Source organism: Oryzias latipes, chromosome 6 (assembly GCF_002234675.1).
Source record: "Oryzias latipes chromosome 6, ASM223467v1".
In the NCBI taxonomy this organism is placed as follows: Eukaryota; Metazoa; Chordata; class Actinopteri; order Beloniformes; family Adrianichthyidae; genus Oryzias; species Oryzias latipes.
In genome coordinates, this window is record NC_019864.2 from 10,301,570 (window position 1) to 10,318,844 (window position 17,275).

Consider the following 17,275-nt stretch of genomic DNA (forward strand, 5'->3'; position numbering starts at 1 on the left):
AGGAAGTTTGGAGCTGAGTAATGTACTGTATACTGTTCTGAATTGACAATCAAGATTCTTCCATAGTACATCCTGGTGACATTGTCTTGAGGTTGGGTCATAGCATCTGGACTTTGACTTTCTCTTTGCCGCTCATCCAAAAAGCTTGATGAGGCGAAGCCCAGATGCAACGACTCAACGCCTAGACACTGAACTATCATGTTATATTGAACTATTTTATTCAAATTCCCAAGTCCTTTTTAATGGAAACGTCTACACAGTGCACTACAATGTGCTACGCGATACAGCGGACAGGAGTTTTCTGACTCGTCATGCTGCATTTGTTTTACATCCTCAGGTTTTGAGGTTGTGCAAGGCCAAAGGAAAACCATCAACAAGTCAATCCTTGATGCTTCCAACCTTCTGACAATTATTACGGAATCAGAAGAAAAGGACGTGCTTTTTGTGATTAAACGTTTTCCTGATCATGGTCGTATTACCCTCAGTGGTCAGGACCTCCCTCGCAACACCCAGTCCTTCACCCAGGAAGATGTTTCGCAAGGGCGGGTGGAGTATCTCCACGATGACTCCAGGGCATCATCTGATAGTTTCTCTTTCCGGGCCAGTCTAAAGCCTGGAGGTCAAGGGGTGTCCCACCCTGCTGAGAACATTATCCTAGAGGAAGTCTTTCACATCTCAGTCAAACGGCGAGGCTCTGAGCCCCCTGAGCTCGTCACAACAGATCTTCTGCTGGAAGTTCCTCAGGGATCCAGGACAGTTGTCAGTCAGGCGTATCTCAACACACAGGATGAAGACAGTCCACCGGATGAGGTGCGCTTCAAGGTAACAAAGGCTCCGACCAATGGTCAATTTTATAACATACGCACCATGGAGCCGATCACTGAGTTCACTCAAGAAATGGTCAACAATAACCAGGTGGTTTTCTACAGCGACAACAGTCTGAGAAATAGTTTTGTGGAATTTGTTGTGACGGATGGGGAACACGAAACAGAAAGGTTCACTTTGCACATTGGCATCCTGGCTCACACTCTTCATCTCCACCAAGTCCAAGAGATCAAAGTCAAGCAGGGTGACGATGAGACGTTGGTGACTGAGGAGATGTTGAAGGCCTCCACAAAGGGTGCTGTTGAGGAGGAAATCCTTTACAAGATCACAAGTGTTCCAAAATACGCTGCAGTTATGGTCGATCGACAGCCCACATCTGCATTCACCCAGAAACTGATCAGAGAAGGTAGAGTCAGTGTCCGCTTTGTCAAGTCTACTTCCCCTTATGACACAGTTTCCTTTACAGCCCGCAGCCGGGCTGCAAACGTTTCCTCCATCCTCAACATCACTGTGCAACCTCTGGCAAACATTGCCCAGAATCCCCTGTTACCCCAGGGGGCGCTCATCCAACTGGACAGACGACTTCTTGATGCAAGCCCTCTGGCCAACAAGACACAGACAATGCCCACATTCATTATCACCCAGCAGCCAAAAGGGGGTAGATTCCTACAACCTGGGGGTCAGCCTCTGGACTCATTCAGCCAGAGTGACCTTGTTGAGGGTCGTGTGGCTCTGGAAATCGATAGCCCTTCGGAAACAGGAAGTGGTCCTGACCAGGAGGAAGCCCACTTTCTTCTCAAAGCACACGGGGTCCCACCTGCCGAATGTGTGCTTTCCTTCCAGACAGGCCCCTACAACTCCTCTGGGGTTTACCCTGCCACTTTGCTGAGGGTTCCTGGTGGGTTCCCTCATAACACCCCACGAACCCCGCGTCTGAGAGGTGACGTGGACTGGGCCTCCGGGGATGCGCTGACCACAGCATCATCTGGCTACGACTCTCAAGGGAAACCTATAACTCGTCGCAGCAGCATCTGGTCCATCCTCATTCCCATCCTGGTAGTGCTGCTCCTCTTGCTGTTGGCTGCAATATTCGCGTACTACTTGGTTCATAAAAACAAGACAGGCAAACACAACGTCCAGACCGCGGCCTCCAAGCCCAAAAATGGAGAGGTGGCCGGCACAGAGACCTTCCGCAAAACTGATCCAGCCAATAACATCTCTATGTCCAACATGGGCTCTAAAGATGCGGACCCTGAGTTGTTGCAGCACTGTCGGACATCAAACCCGGCCTTGAAAAAGAACCAGTACTGGGTTTGAAACACTTTGCAACCTCTTCAAACCATTCCTATCAGTATTATAGACTTCTGCAAGATGAAAAGAATACTTTGCTCCGCTTTTACTTCTTCTCAGTATAGCTGTGGACAAATTCTGAAGGAAACACTGAACAGCAAAAGAGGCAGTTGGGGATCTTAAAAGGTTCATGCAATATCTATTTATTTGATTTTGTGGTTTATCAAAGAGCACAAACACAGACATGAACATGTCAGATGTTTGCAACAATTTCTAGTGGAGTGCTCTAATATTATAGTCAAATTCATCTACAAACATTAACCAGAATAGGTAGCCTTGATCCGATTAGGTTATTTCTGTTGTTGGTTCAGTAATTCTGATAAACTTGTACATAAGTAATGAGGTGAATCTGTTTCCTATTGACAAGAACAAAATGAGTCTTTTAAATGTTGTTTCTCAGGGCTTAATTCACTCCAATCAACCATTAGCATTCAGTTTTATGCTAGGCCAAGCTAATGCTGTCCTGGCTTTCACAGATCACACACAGAAAAAAAGATGTCATCAATCTTCATAATTTTCATTTTGAGTAAGTAAGCTTAAAGCTAGCTTACTGGTTAATAAAATCATAGCCAAGCTTAACTTCTGCTAACTTACAAAGTGGAGCCCACAGGCAGAAATGTACAAAGTTCTTTTACAAACCTGAAAATAGTGACGTCACCAGTAGAAAACGCCTTACCTCCGGCTCAAGTCAAATGAAGCCCATTTAGTCGCCATTTTTCCGCGACACGGGAGCCGCCATTTGGAGCCAGCGATTGTCGAGTCTGTCCTGTATGTCTTAACAGTCAATGATACAGACTCAGAAGCAATAAATAAAGCTCCACAGGTAACATTAAAGTACTGATGTCTATTCATTATTATATGCATTTCCTTTATGAGCTAAATATGGTGTTTATTTGAAATCCTCTTATTTCTTAAACTCTATTTTCCTTGCTAAAAATAAAAATTTCCAGTGCCATAAATGACAGTCCCATTCTCTAAGTTTCAGATATATATATATATATATATATATATATATATATATATATATATATATATATATATATATATATATATATATATATATATATATATATATATATACATAATTGTTGTTATTTCTGCTAATTAAACTAGGTCATTGAAGTAACCAAGATGTAAAGAAAAGATGTAAAGAGATTGTTTAAGCTTTTTTTATGCTGTACACCTTTTTTTTTTTTACTTTTTATCATTTTTGGAAATTTAAGTATTCAATATTTTATACTAACCCCCTTTCTTTGATCTTTATGTTATATTCTTTGCTTTGTAACAAATGTAGACATTTAATAGAGGGAACAGAGCTCAGCAAATTTCCAGATGTTCTGCAGAGAAGAGGTCAAACTGAGCTTTCTCCTCCAGAAATCCCTTCTGTGCACATTTGATATTTTCAACATTTTTCTTTTTGCTTTGGTGACAATATAAAATAAACGCCGGCACTTTTTGCCATGTTAGTCTCGTCTGTTTGAAGTGCCAAGCACTTATCTCAAATGTAAGATAGGTAGGAAAATCCAGTGGGATTTCAACGTCAAAGGCAGGATGGATCCATCCTCTCATGTTTATGTGACAAATTCTGACTAGAATCTGATATTTTCAACCTCTCGTAAACATCAGGTGGGTTGAAGTGACCTCTTTACAGCTGACAGGAGTCTGATCTGCAGCCGGGGCCAATTTGCTAAAAGGTTTTTAGTCTTATGTGCAAACAGAGACAAACATTTTGTTTTGAAATCTACTCTTAGCAAAGAATATCTTTAGCTCAGTATGAACCTGTAAAGTGCATGGTTGTGAACATGGACGCTCATTCACTTCTCATTTTTCATTATTTATTGCTTCAGTCTCCCTAATCTACATTTCATATCCAGTTTCTAGTCTTTTCTGTCAAATGCTGGTTCCTTTTTGTATTAATTCATGTCAAATGAATAAACAGCTAAAGCTTTAAAGCTGCTGTACATTTGTATGTTTGGTTTAGGCCTTTTGGAAATAAACATTTCCTGCAACACATTCTGCATTTACATTTTTTACTGCATATTTTTTATATTATAACTGCAAGTCAATAATAATGCACTATATTTTTATATTTATATTTTCATTTATAACTAATAAAGGGGGTGGGTGGGTGGGTTGTTTTAACTTACGAGGGGTTCAAAGGTTTGCAAGAAATAATCCACTTTTTTCTCTCAGTCTGCTGTATACAAAATGCTGAGGAGCCCCTAAAGGGCCACTGAAGAAAAAAAAAACTAACTAGTGCGCACCCGATACTAACAGGTACGCACTAGTTAGTTACGAGATCGCACCAGTAAGTATCAGGTTATAAAGGTTATAATATACCAGGTCATTTGCGCACAGAGAAATGTTCCCAAGTTACCTGGAAATGGCATTACGTGAGCTCATTGAGTTTTACTTTGCTTTTTGACTTGCCTACAAAGAGATTGCAGCTTTTCTTGCTTACCGTCACAATTATATCATCTCTAAACGTCATCTTAAAAGAGTTTTAAAGTCATGTGGTTTGTTTCGGCCCAGGGGTTACACCAGTTTAGAACAGGTTCAGGAATGAGGAAGTTTATCGAGTAAACTCTATTAATATCGGTGGATGCATGCAAAATGCATTCAAAATGGCTGCAAATGGACCCCTTTGGGCGTCGAAAGGATCCAAATTATATCTGGCATTTGGATTCTTACGAAAAAATAAAACCATTTGGTATTTTTATTAATGGCTGTCAGTAACTGGTGAAAAAAAACAAAAAAATAATTGAAGTTAAAAAAAAACTAATGGGTGGGTGCACACCTGGTTTATTTATTTTTTTACTTCAATTTATTTTTATTTTTTTAGGGGCTCCGTATAATTCTGTTCCCTTTTAGTTTTTTTGACAAATGATTTGACTTGACTAACTTTTAACTTCTTTGCATTAATTTATGCTGACTTTAAAATTCACTTTTTAAAGTCTTCTTAAAATATTTCAATTTTGCTAGTACATATTGACAAATAACCGAAACTGTGAGATAGAAAAAAACGGTTTTATTTGCGTTACATAAAATAGAAAAAAATGAATGCATCTGCTTTTTGGAGCAGTTCAGCCTTTTGAGCACCAGATGGCGCCAAGTCCCAAACAACTCTTCTGAACCTCTTTGGGTTTGTCAGCATTTCCTGTGCACCATCATTCTTTTCGCTCTTTGGCCTTTGCTGTTACGAGTTTTTCTGCCTCTTTTCCACATCTTCTCTGCTCTGAATGACAGTCTCTGTTTTTTATTCTGCTTCTTCTCAGCAATTTATCCTCATGACTCTTCTTTTCACATATTAATACCTCTAGAAAGTGCAAAAAATAATACATCTTCGTATTCTTATAGAAATCAAATTAAAGGGGGGTTTCTGCAATCTAGTAATTGACTTTATTTCTATGCATCATTTTTATGACCCTCTTTCTATTCTAGAAACTTTAAGTAATTGGTGATAAATCTTGATCCATATATGTCATTTTGAATGCATTTTATTTAGAAGGTTATAATTTTTATTACGACTTTGCATATTAAATGCCATGTACTACTCTGCTGCGTTAGGGTTGTAATCCTGGAGAACCTGATCCTGTGGATCAACAATATGAAGTGGTTCGTATTGTATGGGGTAGTTTGCAGGACCTGGGAGCTCCGGACTCATCTCTTTAGCTGAATCCAAGTAGACAAGTGCAGCCACTATCAACCCTGCCACCTCAGTGACAGGCGAGACGACAATAAAAAGAGACTGTAGACTGGCAGGGATAAAGGTATTAGAAAACGTAAGCGTTGCTCCAAGAAGGCAACACAGGAGCAGCCGTGGAGAATAAAATAAAACAAGGGGCACATTCAGAAACAGCTTAAGGAAAACAAGATAAAATAGCCTTAGTGGAAGTGAAAACTACATTATTCAAATGTAAAAAAGTGAGAACCAAAACTGGAGGGAAAATGTAAAAAAAAATAAAAGCAGAACTTTACAAATCCAAAAGGTCATATAGTTAAAATAAAAGCATTCAGTAAGGCTGTGAACTTTTCTTAAAAGAAATGACAGAAATGTTCAGAGTCTTCACTTCTGAGTCTTCCTCTAATTATTAAATTTACTTGATATCAGATTATGGAATCATTTTCAAACACAAATCAAAGAGTCTAAAAAATAAACTAAAACATATTCCAAAAAATATGATGTTGTTCCCATTTCGGCATGTCCTTTCAGGTGTCGCCACAGTAAATCACCTTTAACTGATTCAGGTGGTTGGGCAGAGAGATTTTAGGCCGGATGCCCTACCAGACACAACCCCGTATCTTATCCGGGCTCAAGGAGACCAAGGCCCACTTGTGGCTAAATAGTTAGTCAGTAGCAAGAAAATGTCAGTTCTTTTGTCTATATAGTTACATTATGTGTTTAAACTAACGAATCCACTTGTGTTGGTGATTACTATGTGCTGTATTTTTGTCTTTTTGTTTATTGTTTTCAAATGCTGAAGAAGTGTACCTTTATAGCTACTTAAAAGAGGATGAAATCCTACATTTTCTTCTTAAGGCCCGTACACACCGGGACGAATATTCGCCAGGCGTTATTCACCAGCGTTTTTCGACACGTTTTTTGTGTTCACACCCAGGCGATTTTCGCTGACGATGAGCCGAGCGAACATGCAATTTCATTCCCTGACATTAGATGGCGCTTAATGTAAACAGAAATACTCCCGTACACAAGGTGGCGCTGCGCAACTTTACGCTTCTTAAACTCGCTTCCCCTCAGAAGAAGAGATCGCAAGTATTTACGCACTTGTCAGAATCATACAAAGAAAACATGAATATTTCAAGCATCAGTAGCTCCAACTGATGCTTGGTTCGGGAATATTTTAGAATGTCCGTCATTATTTCTTCGCGGCTGTGTAGACGCTACTTGGCGTCTATCTTCTTCGCTGGTATGTGTGCTCAGCAAGGCAGTTTTGTGTTTGAGCGCCCCCAACTTGTGTTTTACTGTAACTTCAGAAGCTCCAGACACGTGTGCAAAAGCGCCATTCTCCTTGGTCGAATAGATTTCGACGCGACGCGTCAAAAAAACGGACCCGAGGCGGTTTTTTTTGACGCCTTGACGCGTGGCGTTTTTTCGCGTCGGTGTGCACACTCTCATTGGTGCCCTTTGTTTAGTTACGAGGCGTTAAACATCGGCGAAAATCGCGCGCACGTGTGTACGGGCCTTTACTGTTGCCTATTGTAACAAAAAGCAAGTTTTCTTTTTTTTTAAGCAAGTTATTTTTTTTTTTTTGTAATTGTTTTGTGATAAAATAAAAAATAAAATAAAAATTGACTAGATGAAAAGTGTCACCAGATGAGGTAAAACTTTAGAGTCTTAACTCCTCCTACCCAGTGTGAGGCATGGTGGAAGAAGGGTTACAATTAGGGGTTTTCCTGCAGCTGCAGTGTGTGGGCAGTCACTGACTCACCTGTGAGCTCCTGGATGTAGAAACATCTCCCAGTACTTCAAGTAAATATATCCTTTACAGTAAATAAAGTCATTTTGTGTTAACAATTGATGAAGAACATTTGTTTTTTGTTTTTTTAGTTTATTTTTTCAGAGTTTCTCTGCAAAAGGAAGCACATTCAGATCGATCCAGGGATAAAAGTGTACACAGCTCTTCTGAGCAGGATCCGAGTTAATGATCCATCGTGGGTTTGGAACCGACGCACTCCTCTCCCCTCCCAAAAGACTTTAAGGAATGAAAACAGCAAAGGGCGGGAGGAGACAGCAGTTTTTGTGATTCTGTGACCTTAACGTTCTGAGGGTTTGCTTCTGATTTTAAGCTCAGAGGAACTCATGAAATCCCCAACCTTTTCAGAAAGAATCAAAAGGTTCAGACAAAAGCAGGGAAGTTACTAGCAAACCAAAGCATTAAGCCATTCCGTCAGTGTCAGTTTCAGGTTCTCAGCCTTGCTTATTAACCATCTGCGTGGCTCCATGCTGGGTTGTGTTGACTCTGGCTTCACTCTATTGCAGGCTGGCTCTGAGTCAGACACAGCAGAAGCCAGTCGTCTGTTTGCTCTGCTGCATTATCTGCTCATCGCCGCGACACACAACCAGACAAACCCATGCTAACCTGCCTGTCCATGACTCCTACAGGCAATCTGAAGAAAATACAAAAGTCATTTTATAACGTATTAGTGGAAACAAATACATCCTGTTTTATAGTGCAAGAATGAAAGGTTTAAAATACAAATCAGAATTCTGAAATTAAAAACAACTGTTAAATAAATGTAAAATGATGGTTCAATGGTTTTGCTTGAAGACCTTTTAATCATCGTACATTTACTATAAAAGTCCATCTTCTTAACCCGCTGAATTCCTTTTAAGGTCACAGGATTGCTGGAGCCCATCCCAGCTACTGTTAGGTGAAGGCAGGGATCACCCTGAACAGGCTCCCAGTCTACAACACAACCACATGCGCACACACTCACATACACATCTATAGACAATTTGGAATTTTCCATCATGTAAAATGAAAATCCGACCCTCACAATTCAAATTTGGAGCCATTCGTGTACAACAACATGAACACAAATTCTTGAGTACTTAAAGCTTTTGTTGGTTTAAATACTTTTTTTTTTACTTCGTTTCAGCTGGCAAGTGTAGTGTTTGCTGCGTAAATTAGCTTTGAGTGGCAGACTTTACAGGACATATAGAGCCTCCAGCTGCTTCCTGCATCCAGAACAAGTTCTGTGCACGTTGAACCCACCTCTACCTACAGAAAAGGTTCTGTTTCAGTGCAACTGATGCTTATGCATAAAGACCCACTTCAATGAAAATGGTGTTTTTGGTGTTTTTACCATTTTTCTGATGATGAAAGAGACATACAAAGAAAATTACACTTAAAGTTGCATTTCTGAGTCAATTTTTTTTCAAATCGTTGTGAAACAGGAGCGAGCGAAAAAATAATGTTTAAAAAAGAGTGTATTTGTGACGTGAATTTCTGATTAGTTACAACCACTCTGCAGAATTTATGTCAGAGAAAACAACACAGTTTTTAAAATTTTGGTTAAAAACAGCATTATCATAATTAAACAGACTCTTTATCAACAGATCAAAAGATGATCAGAGTGGAACTTTGAATCTGAGTGAGGGTTTGTTTACTTCAGACCCTTTGCAGCAGAAATCTTCAGTGAGTCTGCCTGATCTTCTACTCCTTCATCACGATGAACACTTGTGGAAAATGTGTCAACATGACAAGATCCCGTTCACACATGGTGGTCATGAAGGGTTCTGGTTGGTCCCCGTGGCTGCACGTCGGGGTGAAAAGGGCAGCACGGCATGCTGGGAGTGCAGAAGCAGTTGGTCTTGAGGGAAAGAGGCCTTTCAGTGAAGAAGAAAAACACACCAACAGCTGGAGGCTCTTTTTTTTTTACACCCACTTACAGTACTCCTTGACCCCTTAAGTTACATTACACCACCCTCACCAACACTCATTCAAGTGATCACTTCCAATTATAAGTCTATATAAACAGCATAAACGCCTGTTTTGTGTTCACATGTTGCTACAAAAGTTTTTAAGTCCATTTTTGGGACTATGTCCAAAAATCACAGGCATAAAATGTGTGTTGAAAGTTAAATCAGATCAAACTTTGACCAGTCATGGACTCAGATATGACCTATGGATGGCGTCCCCTTTAATTCATGGAAAAGCCAGCGGTTTGATCATGGAGGAAAAATGAATTATTGGGGTTTGTTCCTGACTGGAATTCTATGACACCAAACCTTTTATGTAACAGAAGAGAGCTGTGAATGAAAAAGCCTGGAACAAGATTTGCACCACTTTGACTTTTTGGCACCGAGCCTTTTCCAACTGTAGGGTGGTGGTAGTAAACAAACAACAGACAAAGAAACAAAATGGAGAAGCCCCTCCCTGCTCGTCCAGTGTGAACTCTGTGGGCAGAATGTGCGTTCTAGAACCCGTCTTCACATGCCCGCTCTGAACGTAGCTTGACACTAACGGGACTGCATGAGATGAGGATGTGGATGAGTTTCTCTGGGTCTGCTTTAGTCAGGTGGTTCATCCTTGTAAATCTTTCAAGATGGTGAACAAATGGTGTCCTGTGAGTGATTCAACTTCAACCAGATCATTTAGCTTCACTTTAGCTTCGGATTCCAGTTGGCTCGTCTCTGCTCTGTACCTGACCTCGTCTCTGGCTCGCCTCTACTACTGCTACTCCTACACCTGGCTGTGGATTCTGTCTCCGGCTCGTCTCGCGCCCCCGTTCATCCCCCCAACTCCATCTGGATGAAGCTCGTCTGCTGGACTTTAAACATGTAGTTGTAGAGTTAGATAAGTTAATTCTTCTCTATGAGTTCTGGTAAATCGCCTGTCCATCCTGGGGGAGGATCCCTCCTTCATGTGGACACCCCTGAGGTTTCTTCGTTTTTTTCCGGAATCCATTTTTTTTTTTAGGAAATTTTCCTTACCGAGAAGGGGGGTCTAAGGGCAGGGATGCCAGTTTAGTTTAGTCAGTTTGTTAGTTCAATTTAGTATTTTCCTATTGAATTGTATGTATTCATTCATGATCCTTTTGATTCAATGTTTTAATTTTTCAATTACCTATACGAAGCCCATCGAGACGACTGTTGTTGTGAATTTGGGCTATACAAATAAAATTGATTTGAATTGAATTGAATCAAGCAACAACAACAAAACAAAGGTAACACAAAAGAAAAAACAAGACAAAGGGTTAAACATTTCTGTGTGCTTGTAGCAGTAGCACCACATTCCCCTCACAGCGGGTTGACGGTAACGTGTTCTTAGATGTAGTTTAAGTGGGGGGGGGGGGGGGGGCTTTAGAACAGCCTGGCTGTCGGGGGAGCATGTTCTGCAGATGGTTTTCCAGGAAAGGGCACTTTCAGAAGTCCTGGTTTTGATTTTTGATTATGTGATTTAAAAGTTTCCCAACAGAATTTTATTGTTCAAGGAAGTAAGCTAAAAGTCCCTTCTCTGCTGTAGACACTGATCTGCGGGATTTCAGGTGAAACGCTGAGTCATTGGAACCTAAATGATTTCATCATTTTATTCCACAGCCCCTCCCCACACCCCACCCCAGTGTCAGCTGCCCCAGCATGCATCTGGAGTCAGCTCTTTTTGTGAGCCTGAGTCTGGGGGGGTCTGAATTCCTTAGAAGAAGAAAAAAAGGATTTCCAACCCCCCCCCCCCCCCCTCCTCCTCCTCCTCCTCCTCCCTCCTCTGTGAGGAATGAGTCCAGGTTCAGTACCCCCCCATTGTTATGGAAATCTGTGTTTCTGTGCATGTGAGCGTGTGCACAAGCGTCTGCAACACGCCTAAGAGAGCCAAGCACAACGGACCACTGCTCTTAACCGCCTCATCTCCCCTCTCCACCCTTCCTCCCTCCTCATCCTCCACGCCTCCTTCCTCAAAGCCAACAGTCTGGATCAGGCAGGAAGTAATCAGGGTGGACTCCATCCACTCCTCCTCCAACAGTTGGAGGTGCTTGTTCCTTCAGATCTGGGTTGTGTGACTCCAACCAGCTGATAGGGTGGAGTTCAGGAGCCTCAATGAGGAACTTGGTACAGAGCAAACATGTTAATTCGGGCGAAACTCTGTAACACGACTGAAGGAAGTGTTGTCCTGAAGGTGAGGTTGTGGCTTGAGTCCAGCACACACAGCGATGGTATGCACCACCCATCTGGGAAAGGATTTGAGGGAAGAGCTCCTCTGGAAATCCACTCAGTGCTTGTGCTGCTTCTCATTACTGCCAGTGTTGCTGCACATGGCTGCCCCGCAACACCACAACAACATGGTGGTGCAAAGGTCCTTTCCACACCCCCACAATGCATCACTGAACAAGATGAGAAACTATAAAGTACAGTTGAAAGTGGAATCAAGGCTTCAAAGTCACACTCTGGTCATCTTTTGATGTATTGTAAAAGTGTTCCCAGGGGTCTTTTAGTCATGATTTCGCCCTTTTTAGGCAAAATCAAAAAACTTGTGTCATTTTCTGAGACATAGTTTCTGCATAGCGGCAGGAGTTCATTTAGAAATTCGCCTCTGAGTTGTGGGCGGGACCGTTGGCATGGAGTTATCCCCGCTCTTCTTCCCTTCATCCAGAATTGAGAGTTCTCTCTTTACATAATCTCCTGAGCGGAGGAGCGAGCTTGTGGCCCGCCACAAATAAGCTTCTTCTTTTTTTAAAGTATTTTTCAAGTGCTCCTGATCCACAACAATTCGAATAAAGAAATACTCAGACATTCCATTTTAATCCTAATTTTCTTTATAAATGTGCTCCATCATGAGATAAATTCCACAACGACATGTTAAAAACACCAAAAACGTCATTTTCATTGACGTGGGTCTTTAATTAAAAACACAAAGCATCAAGATTTGAATTTTTTATATTCCACTGAAGTAAGACAGGATAAAGAAAACCAAAGAAAAGTTTGGATAACTTTAATTTTGATCAGTTTTAAGTAATTGTGCATGCGAAAAGCAGTCATTTTCATTCGAGGCCTGCTGAGGATTTGTCTTCCTCTGCATACTTAACAAACAATTAACAAAACAGTCTTGCCCAATTTAGTCTTCTTCTAAGGGGCTAACAGGAAAAATCTTTATTTAAAAATATTTATTTTTATGCACAAGATACAAAAATAGAGCCTGTTAGAAGGGATTTACTCCAGAAGAATAGTGTTGATATGAATTGCGAAGCACAGAAGGAGGTGCAGAAAAAAAACATAGCAGGAGTTTATTTACTGAAGTTTTCTGAAACAGGAGGAAACATCAGACTGAGAGTTGTAACGATTGAAGTCAATACAAAGGCTTCAGGTCATTTCAGATCCAACTCATTCCTCGTCATCCGCATCATTCCAATGAAGAGAAAAAAATGTTTGTCCAGTCTATCCAACAAAAACTACGATTCCCAGAGCCCCACCCCTTCAGATTTGGTATAATTAAAAAGGCCCAAGTGTGCCCTGTAGAAACCCAAAGGAGTTCATACAGTTATAGGCAGTGGCAAGGAGATATTCAGGTTTAGAAATATCCTCTACAGAGCATTTACATTGCTGGTAGTCAGGAGGTTAATAGCATCATTAAAATGGTTTATATTAGTAATCAACAGATTAGGTCAAAGGGTTACAGAGAAATCCCTAATCTGAGGATGCAATGGTGACATTAAGGAGGAAAACTGGCTCTGAATGGAAGAATAAGGAGAAACTTCGAGGAGAACTGGATCACTCTGAGAGTGGAACAAACACTCGGTTTCAACGGTATTTCATAATAAAATATTGATTATAGCGATCGTTGAAGCTGTAGTTCCTGAAATACTTTCAGCTTTAGTGGTTGGACATTTCTCTTGAGTATTTCTCTGATAGAGTGTATTTTGTTAGCAAAAAAGTTAATAAATCAATTTTTTGAAGCCCAGACAGTTTGCTTACAGGGAGACTGAAGTGCACACACCCCTAACGGTGGACATATGAGAACTGGACTGGACTGAGTGACTCCTCCCCCTTCGCGTTCCAAACAGGAAGTACCTGCTGGTTCAGAGAAGCCAAAATCCCATTGACATCTATAGGGAAATAAACAACTATTACTCAGTCAGAATAATATTGGTCAGAATAAACATTTTTTCTCTAATACTTTTTTTTTTTACATCTTCTTGATAATCCTATTTTTCTTTTCTCATGAATTATTTTTCTTTAGTTTTTCAAGTTACAAACTGACCAATCGGATGCCTCAATAAAAGTGTGTGGTCTCACGTCTAACCTTTAAAAACCTTTGATTGACAGATTTGCCCGCTTTGAAGTGGTAGGGGTTTGGACTGCCAACACGCTAGCTCCTGATTGGTGGAGAGTGGTTGCCATAGAGATGTTGACTCCCAATGACTTGGACCAATAACTGCTTACGGACATTGTCTGGCTCCAACATGGCAAAAAAATTACTTCTTAGTTGAAGTAGACCATGGGTACAAGCCAGTCACTGGACACTAAAAACATCATATTTTACTGTTCGACTGCCTCAAAACCAATTCTTTCCTCGTATTTCTGAAGATTTTCTCCTTCCCTTCATTTTAATTTTGTAGCATCTGTTGGTGTAAAACAGCCACAGTCTCTTCTAACATGACCAAGTGTTAGTTTTTGGTCACTTTTATTGAACCTTCTATAAAAAAAAAACACCAAAACATTTACACAGAAAATTCCCTCTCAACAAGGCAAATGTCTCCTGTTGACAAAGTGGGTGGATGCTTTAGTGTGGAAGATCAGCAGAGCTCTGTTCGTGTCTGCTCATGGTTTGGTCTCCAGCCGAGCAGGAATGCTGGAGTCCATCGTCGGAGCAGGGAGTGTGGTGTCATGAAGAAACCGCAAACTGCAAATTTAAGGGGAAATATTCCACCACTGAGCAGCTGAGAGCAGCTTCTCTTATCTTTGCTCCCTCTTTTCTTAAACTTGTGGGTTTGGTGTTTGCTCAGGGCGTGATGTGGGCTGATAACCAGAGCTAACGCGCACTCGAAATGCAATTCACATGATGTAAAACTAGTACTGCTTCAACTTCTGAATCTGATAAAACTACTTTTTTTGACCAGTTTGAACAAAAATGAGCCTGAAAAGGTCCAAAGACATCCCTTTTGAAGGCTCTGAATGTGTTAGATTTAACGTATTCTCTTCACCTCCATGCAATCAAGATACTTTCCTGCATTTCAAGTCTCACGAAGTCTGCAAAACAATCATCTGAGCAGAACTCATGAGCTTTGGAAACAAGTCATGTGAACTCTTGAACTCAAATAAATTATTTCGTAATCATCAACAGCATTAATTCATCACTATCCAAACTTGTAATAACAGGAACTTTCAGAGGCAAAAAGCTCCTCCCTCCAGGAGCAGTACATCAAGTAACCACTAGGTGGCTTTGCCAACAAGCACTTACAAGAAATGAATGAAAAGTTGGATTTCAAATGCGTTCTTCATCTCTATCTTCATGATAGATAGATAGATAGATAGATAGATAGATAGATAGATAGATAGATAGATAGATAGATAGATAGATAGATAGATAGATAGATAGATAGATAGATAGATAGATAGATAGATAGATAGATAGATAGATAGATAGATAGATAGATAGATAGATAGATAGATAGATAGATAGATAGATAGACAGACAGAGATGAGTCCTTTATTAATCCAGAGGGTACTCACAAGTCTATCCATCCAATAACACACAATAAATGAAGTGACTGAATGGGCCAAATAGTTTTTTTTTTAAACCTCATTGTTCACGGGGGAAGGGGGCGTGTTCTTTTGAAATCAATTTTCAGATCTTTCTGGTGGAATCTTGTGGTGTTCCAACTGCTGTCAGGCTTTTATCTCCTTTTGGATTTTTCTATTTTCTTTGGGCCAAAATCAACTAACTAACAACCATAGTGTCATGTGACCTCATTGGACGTCCATGTCTTGAACAATCAACACTTCGACTCGAGTCCAGCAATTAGCCATCTGTCTTTATTCTTCTTTGTTTTTGGTGCATAGAGTTGCAGTGAACTCTATGCACCAAAGTGTCATGGTGCCTCTGTCAGCCCCACCCCTCTCTGCTCTGCTCTGGAGGATTCCCAGCTGTTGCCACTCACCTCGTCAGCCACTGTGCTCTGCTCTGGAGGATTCCCAGCTGCTGCCACTCACCTCATTAGCCCTGCTGCCTTGTTAAGGAGATCCACAGCCAGTATTTGTCGCCAGTTCGTTGCTCCTCCATGGTGCTTGCCTAGTCTCTCATGTTTATGCCAAGAAATTTATTCCTGTTTAGTAATTTGTCTACGCCTCGCTTCCAGGACTCAATCATCACTAGTGCTACCTGGAATTTCCTCCGGAACCACCTGTTCTATCCACGCTCTCCTCACCTGCCGTTCATGCGATCTCAGCCTCCGCAGAAGCCATCCAGCCACGCCTCTCCTTCCTGCCTCCTACCTGCAGTCTCGAGCCGAAGGCATCACCTCTGGGAGATCACCTACAAGAACAAAATAAATCAAATTACTTACCTTATAACTCTCCTGTGTTCCTTCCGGGTTCCAGCATCTGGGTCTGTCTCAAAGCCTCGAATATCATGACACAGATAATTTAAAAAGAACGATAATCCAAAACATTTAGGTGTTGTAAAGAAGCATTAATTTAAATTAAAATAAATAACTTAAAGTTTATTTTAAATTTAACACCTGGAATAGGTTAGCAAATAACATTGCCAGCAACACCTAAAATTCATGCTCCTTAACCCTTGTGCTATCTTAGAAGACCCCACCCTTACATTGACGTGTTCTTCCTACCATGACAAAGGTGGATAAAGGTGAAGAGCATTTCATGTAATCCATGGACACCAGTGAAGATCACAAATCATTGAAGAAAAAAGGTTTAGTGCACTGTCTAGTGGGTCTAGATGACCCAACTCCCAATGTTAAAGTGCCTAGGATAGCACAAGGGTTAAGCAACCCTTTAAGTTTTGATACAATGCATTGATGCACTTTGCGTTATGCAATGTAAAGTATTGCACATCAGCACAAGGCTGCTTTTCTCCGCTTCAGAATCCACAGGAATGATGCTAATTGCGTAAACAATTGAAGCATTACGATAGTCGAATGTCAACTCTGGAGCTTAAAGCTCTGGTGTCAAACGGTCAAACAAAAAATGTGAATATGATATGTGAGGAGTTCTCATTAATGCAAGGCAGGATGTTACTTGGAAGTGATGGTTATCAGTTTCTGAAAGGAATTCAACTTTCTGGAAAAGAGATTCAATCAAATCTGGCCGATTTTTGGTTTTTACGGGGAAATTCAACTGTAAACGATAGATTTCCCGATAATGATCATTCTCTTCTCGTAATTAGCAGTTTCACTCAAACAGTTTGAAACATGTTTGTTAATGAATGTAACCTCCTCCATTATTCCCCAGAGTCAAGCTTTTGCCCCAACAGCAACACTTACTGTAGAACAGCTGTGATTCACCACTGAGCTAAAGAAAAAAAAATCCACAAAATGATTAGTTTTTAGTGTTGACCTTTGCTATCAGGAGATATTTTAATGGATCAGTACGAGATTGTCTGGCACTGAAATAATATTGTTCACATGT

At 40.7% G+C, this 17,275-nt stretch overlaps 1 protein-coding gene across 1 annotated transcript in view; it reads left to right on the forward strand.

Moving 5' to 3' along the window:
* Nucleotides 1-4,188, forward strand: part of cspg4 (chondroitin sulfate proteoglycan 4) — an 87,812-nt gene extending 83,624 nt beyond the window's left edge. Inside the window, exon 11 of the mRNA XM_011475870.3 lies at nt 338-4,188. Coding sequence (XP_011474172.1) covers nt 338-2,142 — 1,805 coding nt within the window. The 3' untranslated portion in view covers nt 2,143-4,188. The remainder of the gene's footprint in view (nt 1-337) is intronic.
* Nucleotides 4,189-17,275: the final 13,087 nt, after the last annotated feature.